Below are 21,774 nucleotides of genomic sequence, written 5' to 3'. Positions count from 1 at the left end.
CTTGTCAATGGGAAAAGCAGGCATGGCCGGTCTACAACCGGAGCAGCTCACCTGCCTGACTTGTATGACCAGGCTGGTGCCCGAAATGAAGGGCACCGACACAATGTCCTCCAGTCGAATGCTCCACTGAACTGTCCAGCCACCCCAGAGTTGACACTTCTCCAAGAGAAACACGTGCCTAATCAGAGTATGAAAAAGCTGCTTGCACAAGCAGTTGACAACCTGCAACACTTGCAGAACAGAAACAGAAAAAAATCTCTACAATGGTATGGATCTGCAAACTAAAATAAAAACACTTTACAATTTTACAGAAGTTCAAGGCCGGTATTGTGTTCTATATGATTTCCCTTGTTTGCTATCCGCAGTGATGCTACCGATGTCTGCTGATTTGGAGCAATTTTTGAAGCAGCAAAATTTTCTATTTTGAAGCCCTTCGTAGGAGCAAGGTTTTCCATTTTGGAGGAATCCAAAGCAGCTAACTTCACAGTCTGAAGAAGAAGCAAGTTGCATTTACATTCAATGACATTATTAATTATTTTGGGGCTCTTGTGAAGGGCTAGAAATATTTCGATTCATTGCAAACCTCAAGGAGCCAGACATCTTAGAAGCACTTTTCATTTCAGTTGATGATGCAAAAATAGTGGCATAATGCTGTTGAGCATTCTGGAAAAATTGTTCAGACAATATTTTTGTTGCAATTATATTAAATGAACAGAATACTAGTTGAATAAAATCTCACTTCACAGAATAACATTCTATCTAAGTACATCTATGTGGCTATCAGCAGATTTGGTATACAAACGCCATGACGTACGCTACAGTTAATATGAGGTAACCATTAGCGGCGCATTGTGTGTAGCGCAATTAATGCGGCAGATGCAGAGTGCGGCGCCAGTTCCTGACTCGTCAACTAACGAAGCTGGTTGTGGCGATCCGAGCCCCCACGTGAGATTGGCTTGTGTCGAGACCCTTTGTTCAACCGAGGGTAGACTCACGCAGTCCAAACTGCTTTTCTCTGAGATGAATTCAAGGATGAAAAAAGGTTCTTTGTCTTCAAAACCGATCATATTGCTGGGCGTAACTTGATGTCACTTATAGCTAGTCTCATAAAGCCAACTTCCTCGGCCCTCATCTCCCTGTGCTGAAACTACACGATTTTACAAATTTTATTTGGTTTTTGCAGTGGTGTTCTATGTGGCTAGGGCATACGATCCACACACTAAAAACCCCCTATAGTGTTCTCTAAAAAGCAGGGCAAGAAAAAAAGAAAAACCTTATGCATTCACCTAAGACAACTCAGAGAGCCATGTTGTTTTTATCGCAATAGCAATTATATGGACATTCTCGACTGGTATTTGTCGTCAGCAGGGGTGTTGGCAGAAGAAGTTTTCAAATGCACCCATGAGCCTCACGTGCCTGCAACTCTGTTTTAGGATTTCAGCTGGTACTTCACTTGCCCTTATTACGGTAATATCTGCATCAACGTCGATGGGAGCTCTACATAGACTTTTCCTGATAAATATATGCACTCCTGTGTTCTTGAGATGTGTGAAGCTATGTGAGTGCTTCGCAGAGCATGCTCTCTTATGTTTGTAATTTTTCATGGCTACACAAGAAATTTCTTTGTCTCCCACACCAATGCCATGCTGCGTTTTACAATCTCGCTAAAAATGTCCTCGCCCTCTGCAAGCGAAGCACAGCATGCCATCAGAATGGAAGTTGCTCGCAGAATGTGTGACTCTGCCATGTTGATTACGCGGCACCTTGGTAGCTTGTCACTATATGTGACGTACATTCCTCAAAATTTGCTGCAAGCTGAGCAAACTCTATCGCTTGCAACCAGCCTTTCATTTTGCCCTGAGTGACGAACAACCAAATTTCATGAAGCATTAGTTGCTTCAACCTATTCGCGATTAGCAAGGCTTGCAACTGTTTCAATGAATCAACTTCTCTGCTGCTTAAATAATAATTGAACATCATTTCTAATCTTGCAGCTAACTGACCCCACGACTGTCCTGCCTCCTTCTTTATATGTAAGAACCGTCTGCGGTACTCAGCTGGGGTCATCCTAAGCTCTTTAAGCACCTTCTATTTAAGCTCTCCATAAGAGAGTGTGCCACTGACCAACTGGCCTATCACTGACGTCGTCATCACGTCACTGAGAAAAGGCAGTATTAGAGCGCCCTGCATTTCCTCAAGAATTCTCAGGTCATCCAAAGAGGCGTCGATGTTCTTAAACCATGCCGGAATCATGGTGTCATTCGTAGGCATGGAGGTGAGGACCAGCTCTTAATTTTTTTGCGTACTCCCCTATCCCTCTCGTCTCTCTTCGTGATGGCGCAGCATCATATGTGATACGCAGGAATACTTTAGTTTCTCAATTCCCAGCTCAAGCTTGAGAGCTTCAATCTGGAGTTTCATTGAGTCTGTGCTACTTGACTCATCTGAGGGGGCACCAGCATCCGAGCTGTTTCCTATGTCATCCATATTTCTAAACTCTCAGAGAGTGCTGGAACGCAAATGCATTCACAACAGAATCATCAGAAGAGAGCTCGAAACATATCACACCATATTGATGCCTTCCACCAGCTGCTCCTGTCACTGCTCGTCTCGACCTGCTCGGAAGACTCTTGGTTCCGCTACTGTCCACACGTCTGATGGCACTGAAGCTTGATGCAGCGTTGAAATAAAATATCAGATAAAAACGTCACCACACAATTGCCACACCACAGCAATGTTTCGCTATCTTCTGCGCTCCACGTCATCGGATCGCTTCCGATGCCAAGCGACCTTCTTCTTAGCACTATTTTCAGCCTGGCAAGGCCTCCCTCACCAAAGTGCTAATGCCGTGACGATGAGCACCTGCCTCTTGCAGACGCTCTTTTTCTATGGTCTTTCAACCCACTGTACGCCCGCAACCATGGCTGTCGGTTTCTTCAGGCTCGCTCCAAGAGTGTTCTAACATCTTCCAATGATCTTGAAAGCCAGCCACTTTCCACGCCTCTTGTTCGCTGGCACACCAACGCCTTCACAGTCAGCGGAATCGCAACGATGACGTAGCAGCTCATCCTCACAAAGGCTCCGGTGTCTTCATCGCTGTGGACTCTGTCAACCCATTCGACTGCGCCAGTTAGGTTTCTATGTTTTGATGTTGATGGTATCGACAACTCCTTGGTGATCCAAGTGCATACTGGCAATGCGAAGGAAGAGCCAGAGTTTGGTTGAAGGCAGCATTTATTGCACCACCGTCTGCTTGGCCCGTGCCCAACGAACTCTCTATTCTACCTTACAACCGTGTATTTCCATGCAGTTAAAAACAATCCCAAATAAAAGCAGTGTATACGCTCCTGCTCTTCCAAAGAGAAAAGGAATTCGCGGGACACTCTCCTTCGGCCGCACCACTGATGTTGGCCATTATCTTTGATAGACCGTAACCTGATCTCGTGCTTCAGCTCCTCGGTCGTGTCAGCCACATGGCTCGAACCGTGGCACTTGCCTGGCCGTCCTGAAATCGGCTACAGCGTGTGGGGTCTCAAATTGGCGAGCTAGCACCACGCCGCACTCTTGGAGTGAAAGGAAACCGTTGGCACGGTCGGTACAAACCATACATACATACATTTATTTAACTAATTTAGACGACGATATCGTCCGCCGAATGATACATCAATTGTGATCGACCCACTAAGATGTCCTTACACACAATTTTCATACACTACAAAACATGACAAACACAATAACATGACAAACACAATAACACACCCAAGGTGGTGTCGCCAATGCTTGACTTACCACGTGGGCCCCCCGGCGCGCAGGCCCGCAGTGTTACGCGCCGAAGAGCCATGCTAGAGACAACCGTTCGCGGCTACCGCCACGCGCAGAAGAGACTCTCTCAACTCTCGCCCGCCACCAAGGCTCGCTTCTGCCAGGGGTCACTGCCGGCGCTACCACATGATGAGGATGACGATAGTGGTGCTCAACGCGAATACAACGCCACCTATCGCCCGGCGGTCGTCACCCGAAATGCGACCTCGGGTCGAGACACGTGCGCCACACGGCGCAAACAACTTTACAGGGGCTGTCAGCCCCCCCACAAGCGGTTCGCTTCCCTGTCACAAACTCCCAAAGCAGTAATTCTGGGAAGCCATAACCGCCTTCAGGCCGCCTCTACTGACGACCCCCTGTGGTGTCAGCTCTGCGGATCCGCGCCCGTTGTGACCTGACAGCTTGAAAATGTATTCTAAGAAGCTCACATACTCTGAGACTAACTGTGAGTGTCCACCTGGGTCTCGATTGTGGCTATTATCCTTCTTCTCAGCTGGCACTCTGGGTGTTGGGCATTTTCTTTCTGTCTTTTCGCATCCGATGTACGATACAGCTGCTGACGAGGCAAAATCGGATTGCTCCTGCCCAAATGTGAGCCATCCTATCATATGCCTACTATAAAACTGCTGAAGAGCAGACACTGCTTGAGAGTGTCCAGGCTACCAGAGATGGTGCAACACATAACACGTACCAGCAGGCCTTAGCTGTTCTGGACGCATGCTTTGCATCGGCTGAAGACACTCTCTACATCTGTGCCAAATTGCAGAGGAGGGTTCTACAACCAGATGAAACCGCCGTCCAATTCATACAACCAGATGAAACCGCCGTCCAATTCATACAAGTACTGCATCGTTTAGCCAACAAGTACAATTTGAGCACCGAAGCAGCTATGATATTTCATGACTAGATTATGCACGGCTTGCACCCTAACCTCCTTTGGATTTTTATTCAGATGGGAGACGCTCTCGCTGTGCAGACAGCATCGAAACACACCAGAGAACAGAAGCATGTCTATCGCACACTGCAGCAGCTGACAAGTCGACTCTATTACACAGATGAGCATTAATGCCGTGCCATTCGCCCTCCTTGACCTATACTGCCACAACATGGTTTCAACCCTACTGCACACCCCGTTAAGTTCTGCGAAAAAAATGCTAGTTCTTTCAGGCCACATTTCAACTTCCCACACTATGATGATCCCTAGTCACACTGAGTATGTGCTTGCTTCTTATGCTGCACCTGTTCGTGTACCAGTTGGCCTTGCTCCTGATGTGCCTGCTTCTGCCGTGTTACCTGCAGGTGGGCATGCCCTGGTTCTGCTTTCTTCAACTGGGAGTGCTTCTATTGCTACGATGGCTCTTCCGGCCTTTTCTGGTGCTGCTGAACATACTTCATCTGCTTGCGTCCCAGTTGTTGATACTTCGGTTGTGCCTACATCTGTATTCCACCTGTTGCTGCTCACGTTTTGGCAGTGCTTCCTCCACCGACTGTTGATGCTTTCCAGGAGATCGGTACAGCTTTACATCTGCTGGAAGTGCATACGCCAAGCATGCCTGCCATGTTCCCTGTGTTAGTTTCTGTTCTGCGTGCATTGGAGGGGCATCTGCCAGTTGCATCTGTTCCGTTCATGCCAGTTGCCATTTTGTGCACGGTTCCTGCGCCGGTGGCACTGAGCCATGCCCCATTGGAGCCTCATCACCACATGCTTCTTCCGGCCCCTACTGTGCTGAAAGTGCACTGGAAGAGGCTTCCTTCAAAAGCGGGGGTGAGTTAATCGGCAAGTTTTCTCACTCCAGCGGACCGCTGTGGGCTACGGCAGTTTCGACGCCTTTTGTGGAGATGGCACCAGTAAAGGCATCGACCCCGTACATCCACATGTGGCAGTGACTATGCGGACATTCTTTCTCAAGGGAAGGAATGATGAGGTGGTGCATTTGTCAGTGTACCTTACTTTTGTATTTTTTTTGTGTATGCTGTACATTTTTATTCTTCAATGTCCATTGTGTTACGTGGTAGGACCCCCGAATGCTCTTTATTCAAGGGGTGGGTAATGTGGTATTGGGGTGAGGGGTCTGGTTTGGGAACTGGATCTCTGACCCCCAGGGGAGGGGGGCACTACCACTCCTTATAGCGTGCTGTATATTGTAATGAATGGGTTTCATGAGCGTCAACCTGCGTCTCAGCTGTGACTTTTCTCTTTCTTCTTGGCTGGTGCTACGGGTGCCAGGCCCTTGGTATCTGCTGAGTCGCGTCAGACATGTGATACAACAGTGCACACCATCAACTTCCAGACCTTGGGCATGTGCTGCATGCCTCTTTAGTTATTGCACTGTGCATGTACATACAGTGAATCCCACTAAGACAAACAAGGTTGAGATGAAATCTCACTTATTCCAAACAACGTGGGAATGTTTGTTTGTGTCCCTATAGACTTAATAAAAAAATAATCTATTTCAGAAAAACCACCAAACAGATATCTTCAGTTAAGACGGGCTTTTGCAGTGACTGACAACGCTGGCGATTCTGTACGATGAACATTGCAGTCTTGGTGGAGCATTCAGGCAGACAAAGAGAGCACATACAAAAATAAAACAGAGGGAGGGAGTAAGATAAGCAGAAAATAAAAGAGAGGGGGAACATGAAGCTGGCATTTCCCTCAAGTCTAGCCTGTGGGCTGGAGAAAGTGCTGGCTTTAACAGCATAGACAGCAAAAATATCAGTCTGGGACGCAAAGACTCGTGGGAACCGATGGCTTTAGTGTCCTTTTGTATTATCCCCATGTTCTTTGATTCCCCTGTGGGATCTTCAAGGGGAACAGCAGAACACAAGATCATGGGCAACCTATGGGGATATTTCAGCTGCTGTGTACAGAAAAGAAAACAGTGGAAAAAAAGCCAAACAAAAGGGACAATGAGAACAAAAATTTTTTGAGCTTTACAATCATTTACGAAACCGAAACCACATTTGCAGCACTAGCACTTCCGCCAGAGGAGTCAGATACATTGTCAACCCTGTCCCATGATGGTGATGAAGAACATGTTGGGTATGGCACCTATTTATGTTGGGGGCAGTTTGTGCTGTTTCACATAGTGCTTGTGCACATTGTATTTATTCCTAGTAAAGCACAAATTGTGATGCAATTTTTTTGTTATGAAAATGCACAACAAAGGAAGATTATTTAGCATGTTGAATACAACTGAGTTGCATCTTTTTCATGAGCCGCAGGCTTGTGATCACGAAGAAACACTCGTACTTTTTTAAGCAGCTCAGTGTATATTTGCTTTCTTGGCAAACAATCGAGGCTGATACAGAAGTGACATTAGAGCCAGCAAAAGCAAGCTCACTAAAAATAATGAACTGCCAGAAAAATAAATTCTTTTTTCCTTAAAAGATAATTCTGCTTATCTCTCCCTTTTTTTCATTGTTTTAGAATTTTCAGCATAGAACTGTGCTATCGATTTATTGTTAAAATGTGTTAGCAATACATTTAAGAGTATATTTATTATAAACCCATGAAATCGGGTGCTCAACAGATTCGTGTAGACGTTTTACTGAAAGGAATAATTTTCATGATGTTGAGAAAAATAAATGCTTTTTCTTGTTATTTTTACCCCCTTGTAAGTCTCCTTTATTCAGTGTTACCAAAAACATATTTGGATGCACTTGGCGTGTTAGCACATCTTTTTAAGCACCTCTGATAAGCCAAACTGCTGATCCAACGAACAAAAGACTATGGTCTTTTGGAGTCTATTTCAACGGGAGTCTGCTGCACACATATATAAAAGCCACAAAGAATATTATTTAAGAAATTTTTTTTCCAAAAAGCAGATTTGTACCTAAAACCCTTCGCTCTGTATCATGCGGCGTTAGATGGGGAGGCCGTGAAGCTTACTAGCAGCAAACTATTTAAATACATTGTTCACCACTGGCAATATTAGGAGCTCTGAGGCATTTTGGCGTGCTCTGCATTACTGGTGAGATGGCATGAAGGGCACACTTTAAAGGTCATTGACCAGCTCATTGTCATGTGCACGCTTGTCTACCAACTGTTATTTTTTTTCTACAGGTTGTGGTCACCTGTGCGCGTGCACTTATCTTGAGATAAGGGTTGTACATCCCGTGCTTTTACTAGAAAGTTTACGTTGAACTAACAGAGCACAGAAATGTTACTTCACTCACTGAAGTGGCCCACTTGAAAAAAAAAAATGGAGCTGGTCAAACACAACAAAGTGACACTGTGACAGCTGCTAGTTCCCACACGTCCACTGTAAACTTGTGCGTTCGATTTGTGTGTCCTTCTTTGTATTTGAGCAGCAGGCTTCAAGTGTCAAGCAATGAACATCGCAAGTTCATGCTTATACGGTGTGTGCTCTTTTTATGTATCCTTTGTGCTTGATCGGTGCGCTGAACGTTTCAAACTGCCTTCCATTCTTTGCGTGGCATCCAAAATCATTGTTATTGCGACTTCTTTTTTTTTTTTTTTGGCGTAGTGTACTGAAATGGTCGCGTGCAGTCTTTTTTATTTTTTCACTGCTAGCGGATGTTCTGGATAGTGTTAATGAATGGTAAAAACATCTTCATCCAATAGTCATGCCAGAGGACACTTGCCTGTTGGTAATCATGACAGTGTTGGCTTCGTCACTGATGTCCAGTGGTGCATGAGCCCAGTAAGTGTCAGTCTGTGAGTAGTGGCCTTTGCTGAACTGCAAGAGGAGCTGGTACCCAGTTGCCTGGTACTGGGAGAAAGGTCTTAGTCCCTGCAAGAATTGTAAGCATCCCTCTGTGAGCCTGCGAATGCTTGCATTTATGCACCATGCAGTCCCCAGTAAGAGGCTTCGTGTTCCCCACAAAACAAAATGCAAATTTCTAGAGAAGGTTTCAAATTAAAAAAAATATACGAAAATTTAAAGGTCTTGTGAAATGCTTTTAAACAAGGTTGAAGGAAATAAAAAGCAGAAATTCTTTACTATATTGATTTTTGAACCCGATGAAAAGTTTTAGAGCACTCTGTTATAATTGTGGAGACATGTTAGTGCAAAGGCTTATACTGCAAGCACACTAAAAAAAGGTACTATGGCCAGATAAGTCGGCTTTCTGACAGGTCAGAAAAAGTGGCACATGCACACTGCTGACAACAAACATGTTTTTATTAACCCAAAGTCACAGGCTGCATTCAAAGGAAGTGATAAGAGGGTGCCCACGGGACAGCATTACAGGCCTGAATAAATGAAAATTTCTTGACTGTGGGGAGCCATGGAAGCAAACGTTTTCACAAGTTCTTTTCAAGGTGTGCCAGTATGTGTATGTTTTGAACCTTCTCTCATGAGTCATAACCAAAACACAAAAGGAAATGTGAAAATGGGAGTGGCAGTAAAATAAGAGCTAGCACGCCAAACTGCATGAGTAAAAGAAAAGATGAAGCAGTAACACCCGTGACACACGGGCAGAAGTGAAGTACTCTGAAGTAAATGCCTGCTCTTGGCAAAAAAGACCGTGGTAGAAAGGAGTTGCAGTGATGACACATCGCACCGGACTACTGCTTTAGGTAGTTTTGCCAAAAAATGGCGCTGTTTGTAGAAGCAGGAAGTTTCGAAGTACTATTAGAAAAAACCTGAGCATGTAGATCACATTCAGAGATACTAGAGCATAAAAACATTTTTTTTATTGTTTGATGGTGCATACTGTACTAGCAATTTTTCTTCCCTTTTTATACCTTGAGCAGCAACATAAATTTGTCTGGCATCTATGAACAGTTAGTGTTCTGCTGTTCTTGTTTTTGCCATGCGTTTTCATGGTTCTGTCAATTACGGCATGTCGCCTTTCATCTTGATTCTGAGATAGATCAGTAGAGAGACATATTTACACGAGTTTTTCTAAAGGAGTGCACAGGCCTACACGCCTTCACATCACAACAGAGAACAAGAGCACACAAGAAAGGAGAGTGCCAGCAAAGATAAGAAAAAGCCCAGTGAACCTGCGACACACTCCTTACGTGTTTCTCACCAACCGTTTTTATTTAAAAAGGAATTAGCGAGGCGAATTTCTTTTTACCATCTAGTTCTGCTGTACTCTACGCCCAGGATTATTTCTTCCTAACATGTAGATTATTTACCAATAAAGGAAAATACTTCTGGATGAACCGCTCCGAACGATGGGAATCAATTTCACACTTCCGGTGGTTCTTTCCTTTGGGGCTACAGCCCTGGGTTTTAGCTACTGAAGCGTTTGCGATGCCGTATGCGATTGGCTATGCGAGATGAAACGAATTGAATGCTAAAGTTATCTATATTAAACTTATTTTTATTTTTGTGAATTATTTGCTAACTAGTTATTTCAAAAACAATATATTACTAAATATTTTGAGATAATAAAATAATTCATTTAATAACAAAGCACCAACCATTTCATGGCAGATCCTCGATGTTGGGTTGCGCCAGTTAAATAAGGGCAAACCAACCAACCAACGTCGGCTTTATCCTACCGAGTGCGCATGGCGCTTCTGGGCGGCTAGTTGTGTTTACAGTAGTGTGCTACGTAACTCATTTTGTCCCTTCACTGATGGTGCTATCAACCCAGCAAAGCACAAGTTGACCTTGAACTGCATTCCCCAAACTGTGAAGGGTATACGGCGAGTTAATAATTATTAAGGTCCATTAAAACATAGCATCAGCATCGAGCTGAATTAAAATGCCTTGCATGCATTTTTTTCTCACCAGCTTTATGGCAGAAGGAGCATCACGCTAGATTATTGCACCTGCAGAGGTAAAAGTATCTCAGAACAATTCAAGCATGCAGCGGCAAAATGCGAGACGGCAGAGGGAGTGGGAACTAAACACTTTCAACGTGGCACACCGCTTACTTCAGAGCAGGGACGAATCGACAAACTGCACAACGTCGTTCAAACAGGGCATGATGTGTACCTGTTGGTACAATCGACCATGCAGCAATTCATTATGCTGATAAACAATAAGCTAGCGGGCGCTGGAAGAGCAGTCCGCTGTGCTCTCAACACATGTCTACTCTGAAGACCGTGCTGTGGCGCGCCAGTCTCAGCGCATAGAGTGTATACTAACTCTGCCATGTTGTTTCCCTGCATGTGCTTGCGACCATTCCGGTTTGCCTCACGATGCAAGTTTGAACAATTATAGATGCTGCTGGGACAAACAGCCCATGAAGAGGGAGCAGAGTGTCAGAGTGTTCTCTTCGCCCAAAGTTATTACCTAACTTGAGAACGCACATTTTGATTTTCTGAAAAGCACTGGCATGTTGGCTGGCACAAATTAACAAAAATGACTTGAAGAAACTCGATGACATTTGCCTCTTAAGATTGATTGATGATGCTGATGATTGATATATGGGGTTTAATGTCCCAAAACCACCATATGATTATGAGAGACGCCATAGTGGAGGGCTCCGGAAATCTTGACCATCTGGGGTTCTCTAACGTGCACCCAAATCTGAGCCCATGGGCCTGCAACATTTCCACTTTCATCGGAAATGCAGCCGCAGCAGTCGGGATTCAATCCCACGGCCTGCAGGTCAGCAGAGGAGTACCTTAGCCACTAGTCCATTGCAGCGGGGCACGTCTTAAGATGTAACTTCATTACGGGTAAGTGCTATATATCCAAGCACGTACCTACAAACAGAGATAGTTTACTGCACTTACAAACTTATTTGCAACCACTGTGTGCACAATCAGTGTGTCAGAGAGGTAATTCAGATCGTGATGACGATTGAAGGAGTTTGGCTATTGCATTAAAGCAAACCATGAAAACTGAAGTGAAACAATCATCATTCACTCGAGGTTTGAAGTATAGTGCAAATAAGTCCCCAGTGGATTAACATTCCGATCGGTTCGAGTTGGCAGGGGTTAGGTTCTTTTTAAACATTGGTCGATTGATTCCGTAAAAGAGTCAATTATTTTAATTGACTCCCCTGTACAACAATGAACGGCAACAAAAGTAAAATACAAAGTAAAAAAGTGTCAAAGTATACGCAACAAAAGAAAATGTGACCGGTGTTACCGCGGTATGCACCACGCGAAGTCTTTACCTCGCGCAGTTTTTTTTCGGCTGTTCCCACAAATCATGATCAAAGAGCCTCAATATCAGCACTGTTTAAAACACTCGGGGAGCCATGCTGCATGAGCTATTATGGTAGTGAGGACCGCAGTAACATATTGAAAGTATTATTAATATTGTATCTCTTGTAAACTTGCCTAGCTCTGCACAATGACTTGTTTTCGATGGGAGCTGCTTAGCTTTGCTCATCTACTCTTAAAATTGTGGCGACAGACTTCTGCTTTCACTTGTTCTTGAGCCATGCAAATTGTAGTGAAAGTGAGCTAATGTGCCCTCGTAGGTCGTGGTGGGCAGATGAAGCACGCGGTGACTTTACTGATGATGTAAATTCGGTATAGGCCGACGTGTCATACATTGATTTTCTGGACTTGTATCGAGTGAACAAGTGAGGCCTTCCTGATCTGATGAGCTTGCTGAATTATGACAACAAAAAACCACACTGCTTCCCTTTCAACATTCCGCACAGCTACAGATGAAGAGCCCTCAACAAGCTGTGCTGCAGCACGTGAACTGTTGTAGGTACACAGGGGTACCCGGGCATGGCGGGAGAGGGCAACAACGGCAGAGGTGACATCACATAAACACTGCCTGCACTAGTTCTGAAAAGGTGGTTAGAAGAAGAAGAAGGTGTCTAAATTTAGCAGCATGGTAGGGAGCACAGTGCAGCACCTAAAAGTATCACTGCAATGCCAGCGGGGCTGTGGGCACGCAGCACCGGTTCAGCAAGTGCTGGTGCAGCTGCAACATTACAGTGCGGCGGCTACTGCCAAAACGAAGATGCAACTGCAAGTGCAGGTCGAGTTGGTCAAATAGCCAACACGGGGTTTGCATCAGTGGTGTTGTTTACCAAAACACCACCGCTGTGGCTGTTCTCATAGCTGCCGTATAAACAATAGCTTGCAGCGTCATTGATTCCGACAAAGGCGATCCTTACAGTACCAGAGGTGGTGTTGACAGGGTTTGTGTTTTAATTGGTCGACATGCTCACTGCACATGAAAATGATCATGTTCCCATGTACAAGAACTGTGTCGAACAGTTCCATGAGCATAATCTCGAGAGACTGTCCAGACTGTTCAGAAAAACAATTTAGCGGCTTAGTAGTAAATCCCGTACTGTCAGCCTTCTATTTAAATGCCTGCGAGGTCATAGAACAAGAAAAAATGCCAGGCCTGCATGGATTGGCACAGAACAGTCACAGCGAAAGCTAGAAGAGCGGCGTTTCAGAGCCTTTCAAAACACTCATTGGGTAACTACTGCAAGCAAACTTGCTTGATAGCCACGAGGGCATTAATAATAATATTTTTTGGGTGGTAGGTCAGCCTTTGCTATGCTATTTTTCGTCATTATTCTGAGAAGCAAGATATCTGCTAAGCACTAGCAAGGGATTTTGTGCCAATTGTTCGTGACGTGGTTGACGACGACGAGAAATCATGGCTGAAGTGGGTATGCACCATAGTTAATAGGGGAACGAGAACAAGTTTTTGTAATGGGTTTGAGCATTGGACGACCAACTCGTTACGTTATTCACATTGTGCGACGACTGGTAGTTCTTTCGCTATTTTAAAACGCTTTATAAGTCGTATTAATGCAATCGCTTTCCCCACATCAAGCTTGCCTAAGACAAGTTTGCCAACAAGTCCCTAGCACTAGTGTGGCTCAGTGGTGGAATACTAAACTGGAACCCAGCGGGCCCGGGTTCGAGCCCCACTGTGGCATAAGTACTAGGTTTTTTTAGAGGAAAAGCTTCTTAGGGTGTGGGTCTGTCCTTCCTCTGTTGGGGTACGCAGCCACCAGTGGCACATACCCGCTATAGAGTGGGTATATGCCACAGGAAATGCGAGATTGGAGATGGCAGTACTTGGAGTGTTCACTAGATCGATGCACGGATGGACCCATGAATGAATGGACAGACAGACTAGCAGATGGATGGACGAATGGACGGACGCGCGAAGCGGGTATGTGCCACAGGGGATGCGAGATGGCAGTACTTGGAGTGTTCACTAGATTGACGCACGGACAGATGGACAGACAGACTAGCAGACGGATGGATGCACGAATGGACAGACAGACGGATGGGTGGACTCAAGGACGGATGCATGGATGAACACACAGATGAGCTGACAGACGCTTCGCCCCACTCATCATCATTCACTTTGTGGATATGCTGTGATTTTTTTTCTAATTTCGTGCGATGTAGTTACAGACACCGGCGGCGGTGGCAGCAAACAACTGCGCATGACCCGAGTTGTGATCTCATAACAGCTTTTGTTGTAAGAAGGGAGAACTCTCAGGGGTTGTTTCCATCTAGTGAACACTCCCGAGTACCGCCATCTCCTCACATCCCGATAGCTACGTAGGACAACAACGAAGGATGGACAGACCCGCGCCTTAAGGAGCTTTGCCCCTAAAAGCTAGGTCAACACAGTAACGTAGGGCCACGTTTTTCAAACAGAGAGCAACACGATGAGTATACGAAATGACCATGTAATGTTTTGCTCTCGTAGCCCTTTCTTTGTCGCCTCCCGCTTGTGAATGATTGGGCTTCAAAAGTTTGCCCATCTTTTCACAGACTTGTGCAATGGTGTGTTCCGGAAAACCTGCTTGCTTAAGTCTTGCCACCAGTTCCCTGAAGCTAATCTGTAGCTCGTCTTTACAAGATTTTAGCAAGGCTGAGCAAACACATGACACGGCTATGCCCTGTTTTATTATCTTCGAATGATTTGAAGAGAAATCTAGCAATGGCTCAAGTGTACAAGAATGATAGTGCCAATACAAAAGTGTACAACGAAAATATAACTTCAGGTCTAGGAACTAAAGTACCGCTTGTGTCATCAACTTAATCGTGAAATTTAGGCCACTGCCATTCTCTCACAATACTTTCAAAACATTCACAGAGTGTTGATAATAAACACGGGAATTAAAAAGCACCAAGTAGTCATCTACATAGCGAAAGACATGCTTGACTAATCCATCCAAGCCATGTACCAACTTCCTGTCCACTAAACTAAAAAATATATTATACAGGACAGGTGCTGCCCTAGAACCAATGCGAATTCTCCTTTTCTTTATGCACATCCCTTCATTAGGTTAAACGTAAGTGTATTTTAAGTAGAAAGACAGTAACTCTAAAAAAGATTTTAGAGGGACTATACAGCTGCTGAAGATGCATGCTCATCATTCAAATCACATATGCACATCCGTGCAATTTCTTTTCTTCTAGTTCTCGTTCTTCAGGGCACTGTTAAAATCAAGATGAAGACATAACTTTTTTTTCTACGATTCTTACTGCAGTCAACCACGCTAAATTTTTCTGCTCATGAGACATACATGTAAAAAAATGCGCTTTAATAGCTGCAGAAAGGACAAGACTAAGATTTTCCGGTGGGCCACGAGCTGAAGTTGCTTTTGCATGCACACTTTGAACAACACGCAGCCTCGTCTGCTCAAAGCTTGCGAGGAGTTGCACGCTAGGCTGCATTTCCTTTTGAGAAGTGCAGGCCGGCAGAGAACTCCTGCAGCATTACACTTGCACCTGGACAAAATGAGAAAGCCAGTGCAGAGCGTGTGCGGCACCAGCAAATTGAGCAGGAAGGTGCTGCACCCATTGAACTAGTGCTGCCTGTGCAGACAAATCCAAAAGGCCTTATGTATAAGCCCCAATTGAAACTGCAATAAAGAAAAGAGAAGAAGAAGAAAAAAGAAAGGAAAAGAAAAAACAGAACGAAATGACCACGTGTTCATGCCAAGAATTTATGCTCTTTGCCAGATAGCAGGATAGATGGCTGGGATACTAACACATGTGTTACCTGCCTTTGCTATCTCTGCCGCCTATAGGATTTCTCCGGTTGTTTTTCTCCCCGGTGCCGCGATACGGTACCACTGTCTGTACTGCATATGTATCGACAGTTGTACTACTGTATCCCCACTTATATATGCACTGTGTAATTGGTGCTTATTTATGGACTGAATCTGCATGTAAACTTGAGTTTATAGTGAGCACTTGTCCTCATAGAACTAATATACTGTTAACTCTATGGTTGTCCTGGTCTCCTTTTGTCAAGTGTTCATATGCACGCTGCATTTCATAAAGAACGATCAACAACCAACATGCCCAAATATTCTCTCTTTTGGAGTGAAGACTCTTTGGCACATGGCAGCTGGCATGAATGGTTGTCTTCTGACGAAGTCACACGGGCCATCTCCCCCTGGTCTCTAGCGCAGTGAGTCGAACATCGACGGCACCACATTCGCATTACCTTTTGTTTGTTGTTATGTTTAATTGAGTGTATTGCGATATTGTGTAAGGTTGTTTTAGCATGTCACTAATGACATACTAGATTTGGCTGACAATAATATTATGTTGAAGTATAGTTCAATAAATGTGTTGTTTGGTTTGGTGTTCCGAGAGCAGTGTACTTTTTTTTGAGACATTACGAACTTAAATTGCAAAATATGGGGTGGCAGAAATCCTTGGCATTAACCACAGAATTTTGAAATAACCGAATTGGAATGAATGAAGTAACATTTCTTTTTTCTCTGCCATATGGGAGTCATTTTGCAAGCGAGTCTCAAGCACTGGCATGGTTCAAAATATTCGGTGACCACACAAATGACCCCAGTTCGAATCCCACTCTGTATTGTATCATATTTAGTTTTTTTTTCTTTCGTGCAATTGTCGTTTTGTACACCAGTGGTGGCAGCAGACAACTACAGTGCCAAAAACAGCTGTTGTGATCTCATGACAGCTTTTTCTGTAAAAAATTAGCGTACGTAGCAGGTGCAATGCTAAAGCCACAGCAAAGCTGGTAGGCACCCGTGATTGTGAACTGCTGTTCTCCACTATCCTGACTGTTATACACAGGGTTGCCTTGGTGATGCTGCCTCTCCCACTTATCCGCAAGCCTTGCTTTGTGAGACACTCTTCTTTGTGCTGTGCAGTTATATCTGACAGGGTTCAAATTATGGTTAGCTAGAATACTTAAAACAACATGCCAAAAGCAAATAATTGCAAGCTCACCAAATTTGGGTTGATGAACCTAGGAAGTCGCTGTCTCATGACGACTCCTTTGCCCATTTCAGTAGCCCTTGACAACATCAAAGAGAAATGCAGAAACATTAGAGCTTTTCTATATAAGGCATGGGATATCACACTCGCATAGTTGCAGCCAATTCGCATGGCTTTACTCTCACCTCTCAGTAGGCTTGATACTTGTGAGGTGATCGACACTACAGTGTCTTAACACAAATTATTGTCAGTGAATGATAAAATTGCTGTTTCAGTGGAATAGTTTCTGCCGAACCCATGTTGTTATCATGGTAGTTAGTCTTTTGCTTCATTACGGCACTTGCCGCCCCTGCTCTCAGCGCTTGTCACACCTGCTGCTGCCAAAGTTGTTCCCCATGGTTCTAACAATGCCTAGTAACGCAGAACTTGCTCGTGATGTTGAAGGCTTACGGCTATGAATTGCAGGATTGCACGACAGCTTACGCATGATCAACCAGCTGTATGAAGAATCCAAGAAAAAGTATGATGCCGTGAGTGCAAAAAAAGGAAAGTTGTCTAGAACAGTGGTTCTCAAACGGGGTTTCCAAAGACTAGGGGGTTCGCGAAGCTAATTTTGTGATCCGTGAAACCTTCACCCACTTAAAAAAAAAAGAAAGCTGCGCTTCAACTCTGTTTAAGCACGACTATGCAATGTATTGATGAACTGTCTAAAATGAAGTGATGTGCAAAGTTTGATGTTTTCGGTAGCAATAAAAGGGACGTGTTTCACGCTCCAGTTGTGTTAATTTACCTACGTACGCCCCCCCCCCCCCCTTCCACTGCAACGGGTTCCCCATCACTTCCACAAGTCTACAAGGGGTCCCCAACACATGCATGGCTGAGAACCACTGGTCTAGAAGGATTGCAGATCTCGAGCAGTACTCTCGTACAAATAATGTCGAAATCAGGGAGGTGCCATCCACACAAGGCAAAAACTGCGTAGCTGTGCTTCAGAAAATCAGAAGATTGGATGCCCTGTTGCTCTCACTGATGTAGACACTGTCCATTGCGTCCCAGCAAAGAAAGACAAAAATATAGTTGCACGCTTCTGTTTCCGCACTAACAAGGCTGAATTCATAAGCAAAGCTGGAAAAGCACGCTTAAACACTACGACACTCGGCTTTCCTCCCTCTGCAGAGGCTAAAGTTTTTGTGAATGACCACTTGATGCAAGACAACAAACGTTTTGCGCAAGCTCTCTAGCTAAAAAGGCAACACAACTGGCAATTTCTGTGGACAGATAATTGCCAGGTTAAAGCCTGCAAAACAGAGGGAAGTTGCGTGAACGTCATTTCTTGTACTAGCGACCTTTCACTAATCATTCCATAGTTGTCCAAACTTCCTCGTTTTTATATCTAATCAGACCTACATTCATGACAATGTATTTCTCTTCCGAAAAACTGAAATGTTCACTTACTAGCACCAAACACACCCACAAATTCCTGATACATTTTAACATACTTAGCCTTTCAAAGAACTCTGATAGCATAGTAGATTTATTTTCTAATCTAAACAACCCTTTCACGATCATCTGCCTCTCAGAAATATGGCTGTCAAACGCTGATATTGTGTTATTTGGCATTCCCGGATATACAGTGAAAGCATGCGTCCGTAAAAATGCCCGATATGGCGGGTCAGCCATTCTGGTTCAAGATACTCACACGTATTGTCGTCGCCATGATCTCTCTTTCTCATGTTCTAATGTTGAATCTGAATTTTTGGAATTCGACACGTCATTCCTTTCCGCTAACAGTAGGAACACAATCATTAGATCTATATACCATTCCCCGTCATCTTGTCCTGCTCCCTATTGCTCTCAGCTGGATGCCATCTTAAACTTCATTGCTAATGAAAAGAAGAATGTCATCATTCTCGGTAACATAAACATAGACATTACTAACCCTACCAATAGTCATTGCTCTAACTACACCGCATGCTATAAAGGCTATGGCCTGGATTCGCTAATGACTGTCCAAACCAGATGTCCGCCTTGTGGTTCTCAATGATTAATAGAGCACATACTATGAATTTTACAAATTGAGCAACTTGTTAGTGTAATCACTGTTTATACTACGGATCACTACCCTGTGTTTGCTTTGTTAAACTCAACCAATGTCCCAGTGCATAGAAACCCAAGAAAAACCAACTTTAACACTTCCAAGTTTATCAAACGAATTGCAGAGATAAATTAGAAATGGATTCCTTCGGCAACTGATCCAGTCGTAGCATTCGAGCAATTTAATAACAGAGCAATTTAATAACAAAGTCCCAACCACATACTTAGCGTGTACGAGCATAACATAGGTTTCACACTGGTTTTCAACTCCAAGAAACCCATAGATAACAACAGCTTTCTTACAAAGCATTAAATAACATGAAAAGCTTCACAAAAAGGTCAAATGTCAACCTTTCAATGTAACTTTAAAGTCGCATTATGTAACTTATTCTAATACACTCGGTCGACTCTTAAAAGAAGCTAAGTCTGCCTACTTTGAGAATGAAATAATTAAACACAAAAATGACACTCGTAAGACATGGGATACAATCAAATAATTTTTCCATTTGTCTTTACCTAGTCGCAATCCCAACAGACTGAGCACAGAAACAAGTGTGGTAACGAAAGCCACTGACATTGCAAATGAGTTCAATGCTTTCTTCTGTCCTACATCTGATAATTCACCCGACAATATACCACAGCCAACACTCAAGCAGACCTCTTATTCATTTTACTTATCACTGAAAGAAGTATGCAATGCAATAACTAGTTTTCGACTATTTTAACCCGGTCTTGATGATTTACAGCCCTCTAAAATCAAATTCTCAAGAGGAAGGTATATAACAGCTGTATCTTGCCGGTACTTTGCTACAGAGCAGAGACCTGGAGACTTACAAAGAGGGTTCAGCTTAAGTTGAGGACGACGCAGCGAGCAATGGAAAGAAAAATGGTAGGTGTCACCTTAAGAGACAAGAAGAGAGCAGAGTAGATTGGGGATTAAACGGGGGTTAAGCATATCATAGCTGAAATCAAGAAGAAGAAATGGACGTGGGCAGGGCATGTAGCGCGTAGACAGGATAACCGCTGGTCATTAAGGGTAACTGACTGGATTCCCAGAGAAGGCATGAGAGTTAGGGGGAGACAGAAGGTTAGGTGGGCAGATGAGATTAAGAAGTTTGTGGGTATAAATTGGCAGCAGCAAGCATAGGACCGGGTTAACTGGCGGAACATGGGAGAGGCTTTTGTCCTGCAGTGGACGTAGTCCGGCTGATAATGATGATGATGATGAAAATCAAATTAATATCACCTCACATTGTCAACATGCTCACACATATAATTAACTGCATATTAAAAACAGCTGTTTCTCTCAATGAGTTAAAACACGATGAAATAGCTCCCATATTCAAAAAAAGGTGACAAAGAATTATCGAACTATTGGCCAATTTGTATGCTACCCTTTTTAACAAGATCATAGAAAAGCTACTTGCTATCCGCTTAACAAACTATTTCCAAAAATTTAATTTTTTATCACCTGGATAACAATTTTTTATCACCTGGATAATTTCCGTGGAAATTATTTTCCCAAAACAGCAATTTTATCACTCACAGACAAAACAAAGCGAGCCCTTGACAACGACCATATTGTCGCACAGTACTTGTAGATTTTAGCAAGGCATTTGACACCATCTCTCATGATATCCTATCTCATAAGCTAAAAGCTGTGGGCATTCGCAGCCCAGCACTTTCACTCATTTGCAGCTATTCAACTAACAGAACGCAGATAGTAAATTTCAAAGCTTCACTATAAAATGTTAAATCAGTCATGATGGGTGTCCCACAAGGCTTACTTCTAGGTCCCCTATTATTTCTCATATACATTAACAATTTTCCCAGCTGCCTATATCTACATTTAGTGATTGCATGAACACCATAACAACGTGACTCAACTGTCACCTGCGCAAAAAAAAAAAACTTCGTATGAATGCATCTAAAACCCAATTCAAGCTTTTTCATACAAATAAACGTGTCATCTCGTCTGCACTCCCACTCCATCTTAATGATCATGTTCTTTCACATGCACATGAAGTCGTCTTTCTTGGGGTCAAGCTTGATTGTCATCTTAAGTTTAACCTGCATGCTGAAATGATCTCAAAAAAGATCGGTTTTGGTATCAGAGTACTGATTTTAACACGCTCTTTTTTCCCACAGCATATCAGAACTTTACTTTATTACGCATTTATACATTGCCACCTTCAATACTGCATTTTTACGTGGGGAAACACATATACTATGCATTTAACACATCTACAACATTTACAAAATCGGGCTTTGCGGACCATAAGTTTTTATAGCTACATGTCTCATTCAGTACTGAATTACACTTTATTAAGCATACTACCACTATGCTTTATGGTTCAGCTCAAACTGGTTTTACTAATATATTGCACACTTAACTATGAAATCAATATTGATACATTTCACACATCTGTTCTAACTTACATAAACAACACTAAATTTTCATCTAACAGCAACATTTTACTTCACAGAATAAACACTAATTATGAAAACTCGCATCTCTTTTCACTGCCATTCAATACTGGAATATATTGCCATTATATATTAAAGCATACCGCACAACAATATTATTCAAAAAACACATGATGAGACACCTATTAACAACATTGCTCGCTATCGATTTATTGTGATTATATACGTAAACGTAAACCAGTTCATTCATTTTGTTATAATACCACTTCTATAATATGTATCACTGAATCATGTTGAATTTTTTTTCTCAATTTTCGGCTTGTTGTTTCTAGAAATTTAAAGTT

The 21,774-nt window shown here is 43.4% G+C and overlaps 1 protein-coding gene across 6 annotated transcripts in view; it reads right to left on the bottom strand.

Moving 5' to 3' along the window:
- LOC119174040 (intermembrane lipid transfer protein VPS13A) overlaps nt 1–21,774 on the bottom strand; it is a 1,344,268-nt gene that overhangs the window by 6,885 nt on the left and 1,315,609 nt on the right. For all 6 annotated transcript variants that reach the window (XM_075894208.1, XM_075894209.1, XM_075894213.1 and 3 more), the window contains 3 exons: nt 16,922–16,988; nt 8,431–8,579; nt 52–178 (listed from right to left, as the gene is read on the bottom strand). In XM_075894208.1, coding sequence (XP_075750323.1) covers nt 52–178; nt 8,431–8,579; nt 16,922–16,988 — 343 coding nt within the window. The remainder of the gene's footprint in view (nt 1–51; nt 179–8,430; nt 8,580–16,921; nt 16,989–21,774) is intronic.

The sequence above is a fragment of the Rhipicephalus microplus genome, chromosome 5, assembly GCF_043290135.1.
Source record: "Rhipicephalus microplus isolate Deutch F79 chromosome 5, USDA_Rmic, whole genome shotgun sequence".
Lineage (NCBI taxonomy): Eukaryota > Metazoa > Arthropoda > Arachnida > Ixodida > Ixodidae > Rhipicephalus > Rhipicephalus microplus.
The sequence above is the reverse complement of the archived record's forward strand: the minus strand, read 5'-3'. Positions and strand labels throughout refer to the sequence as shown.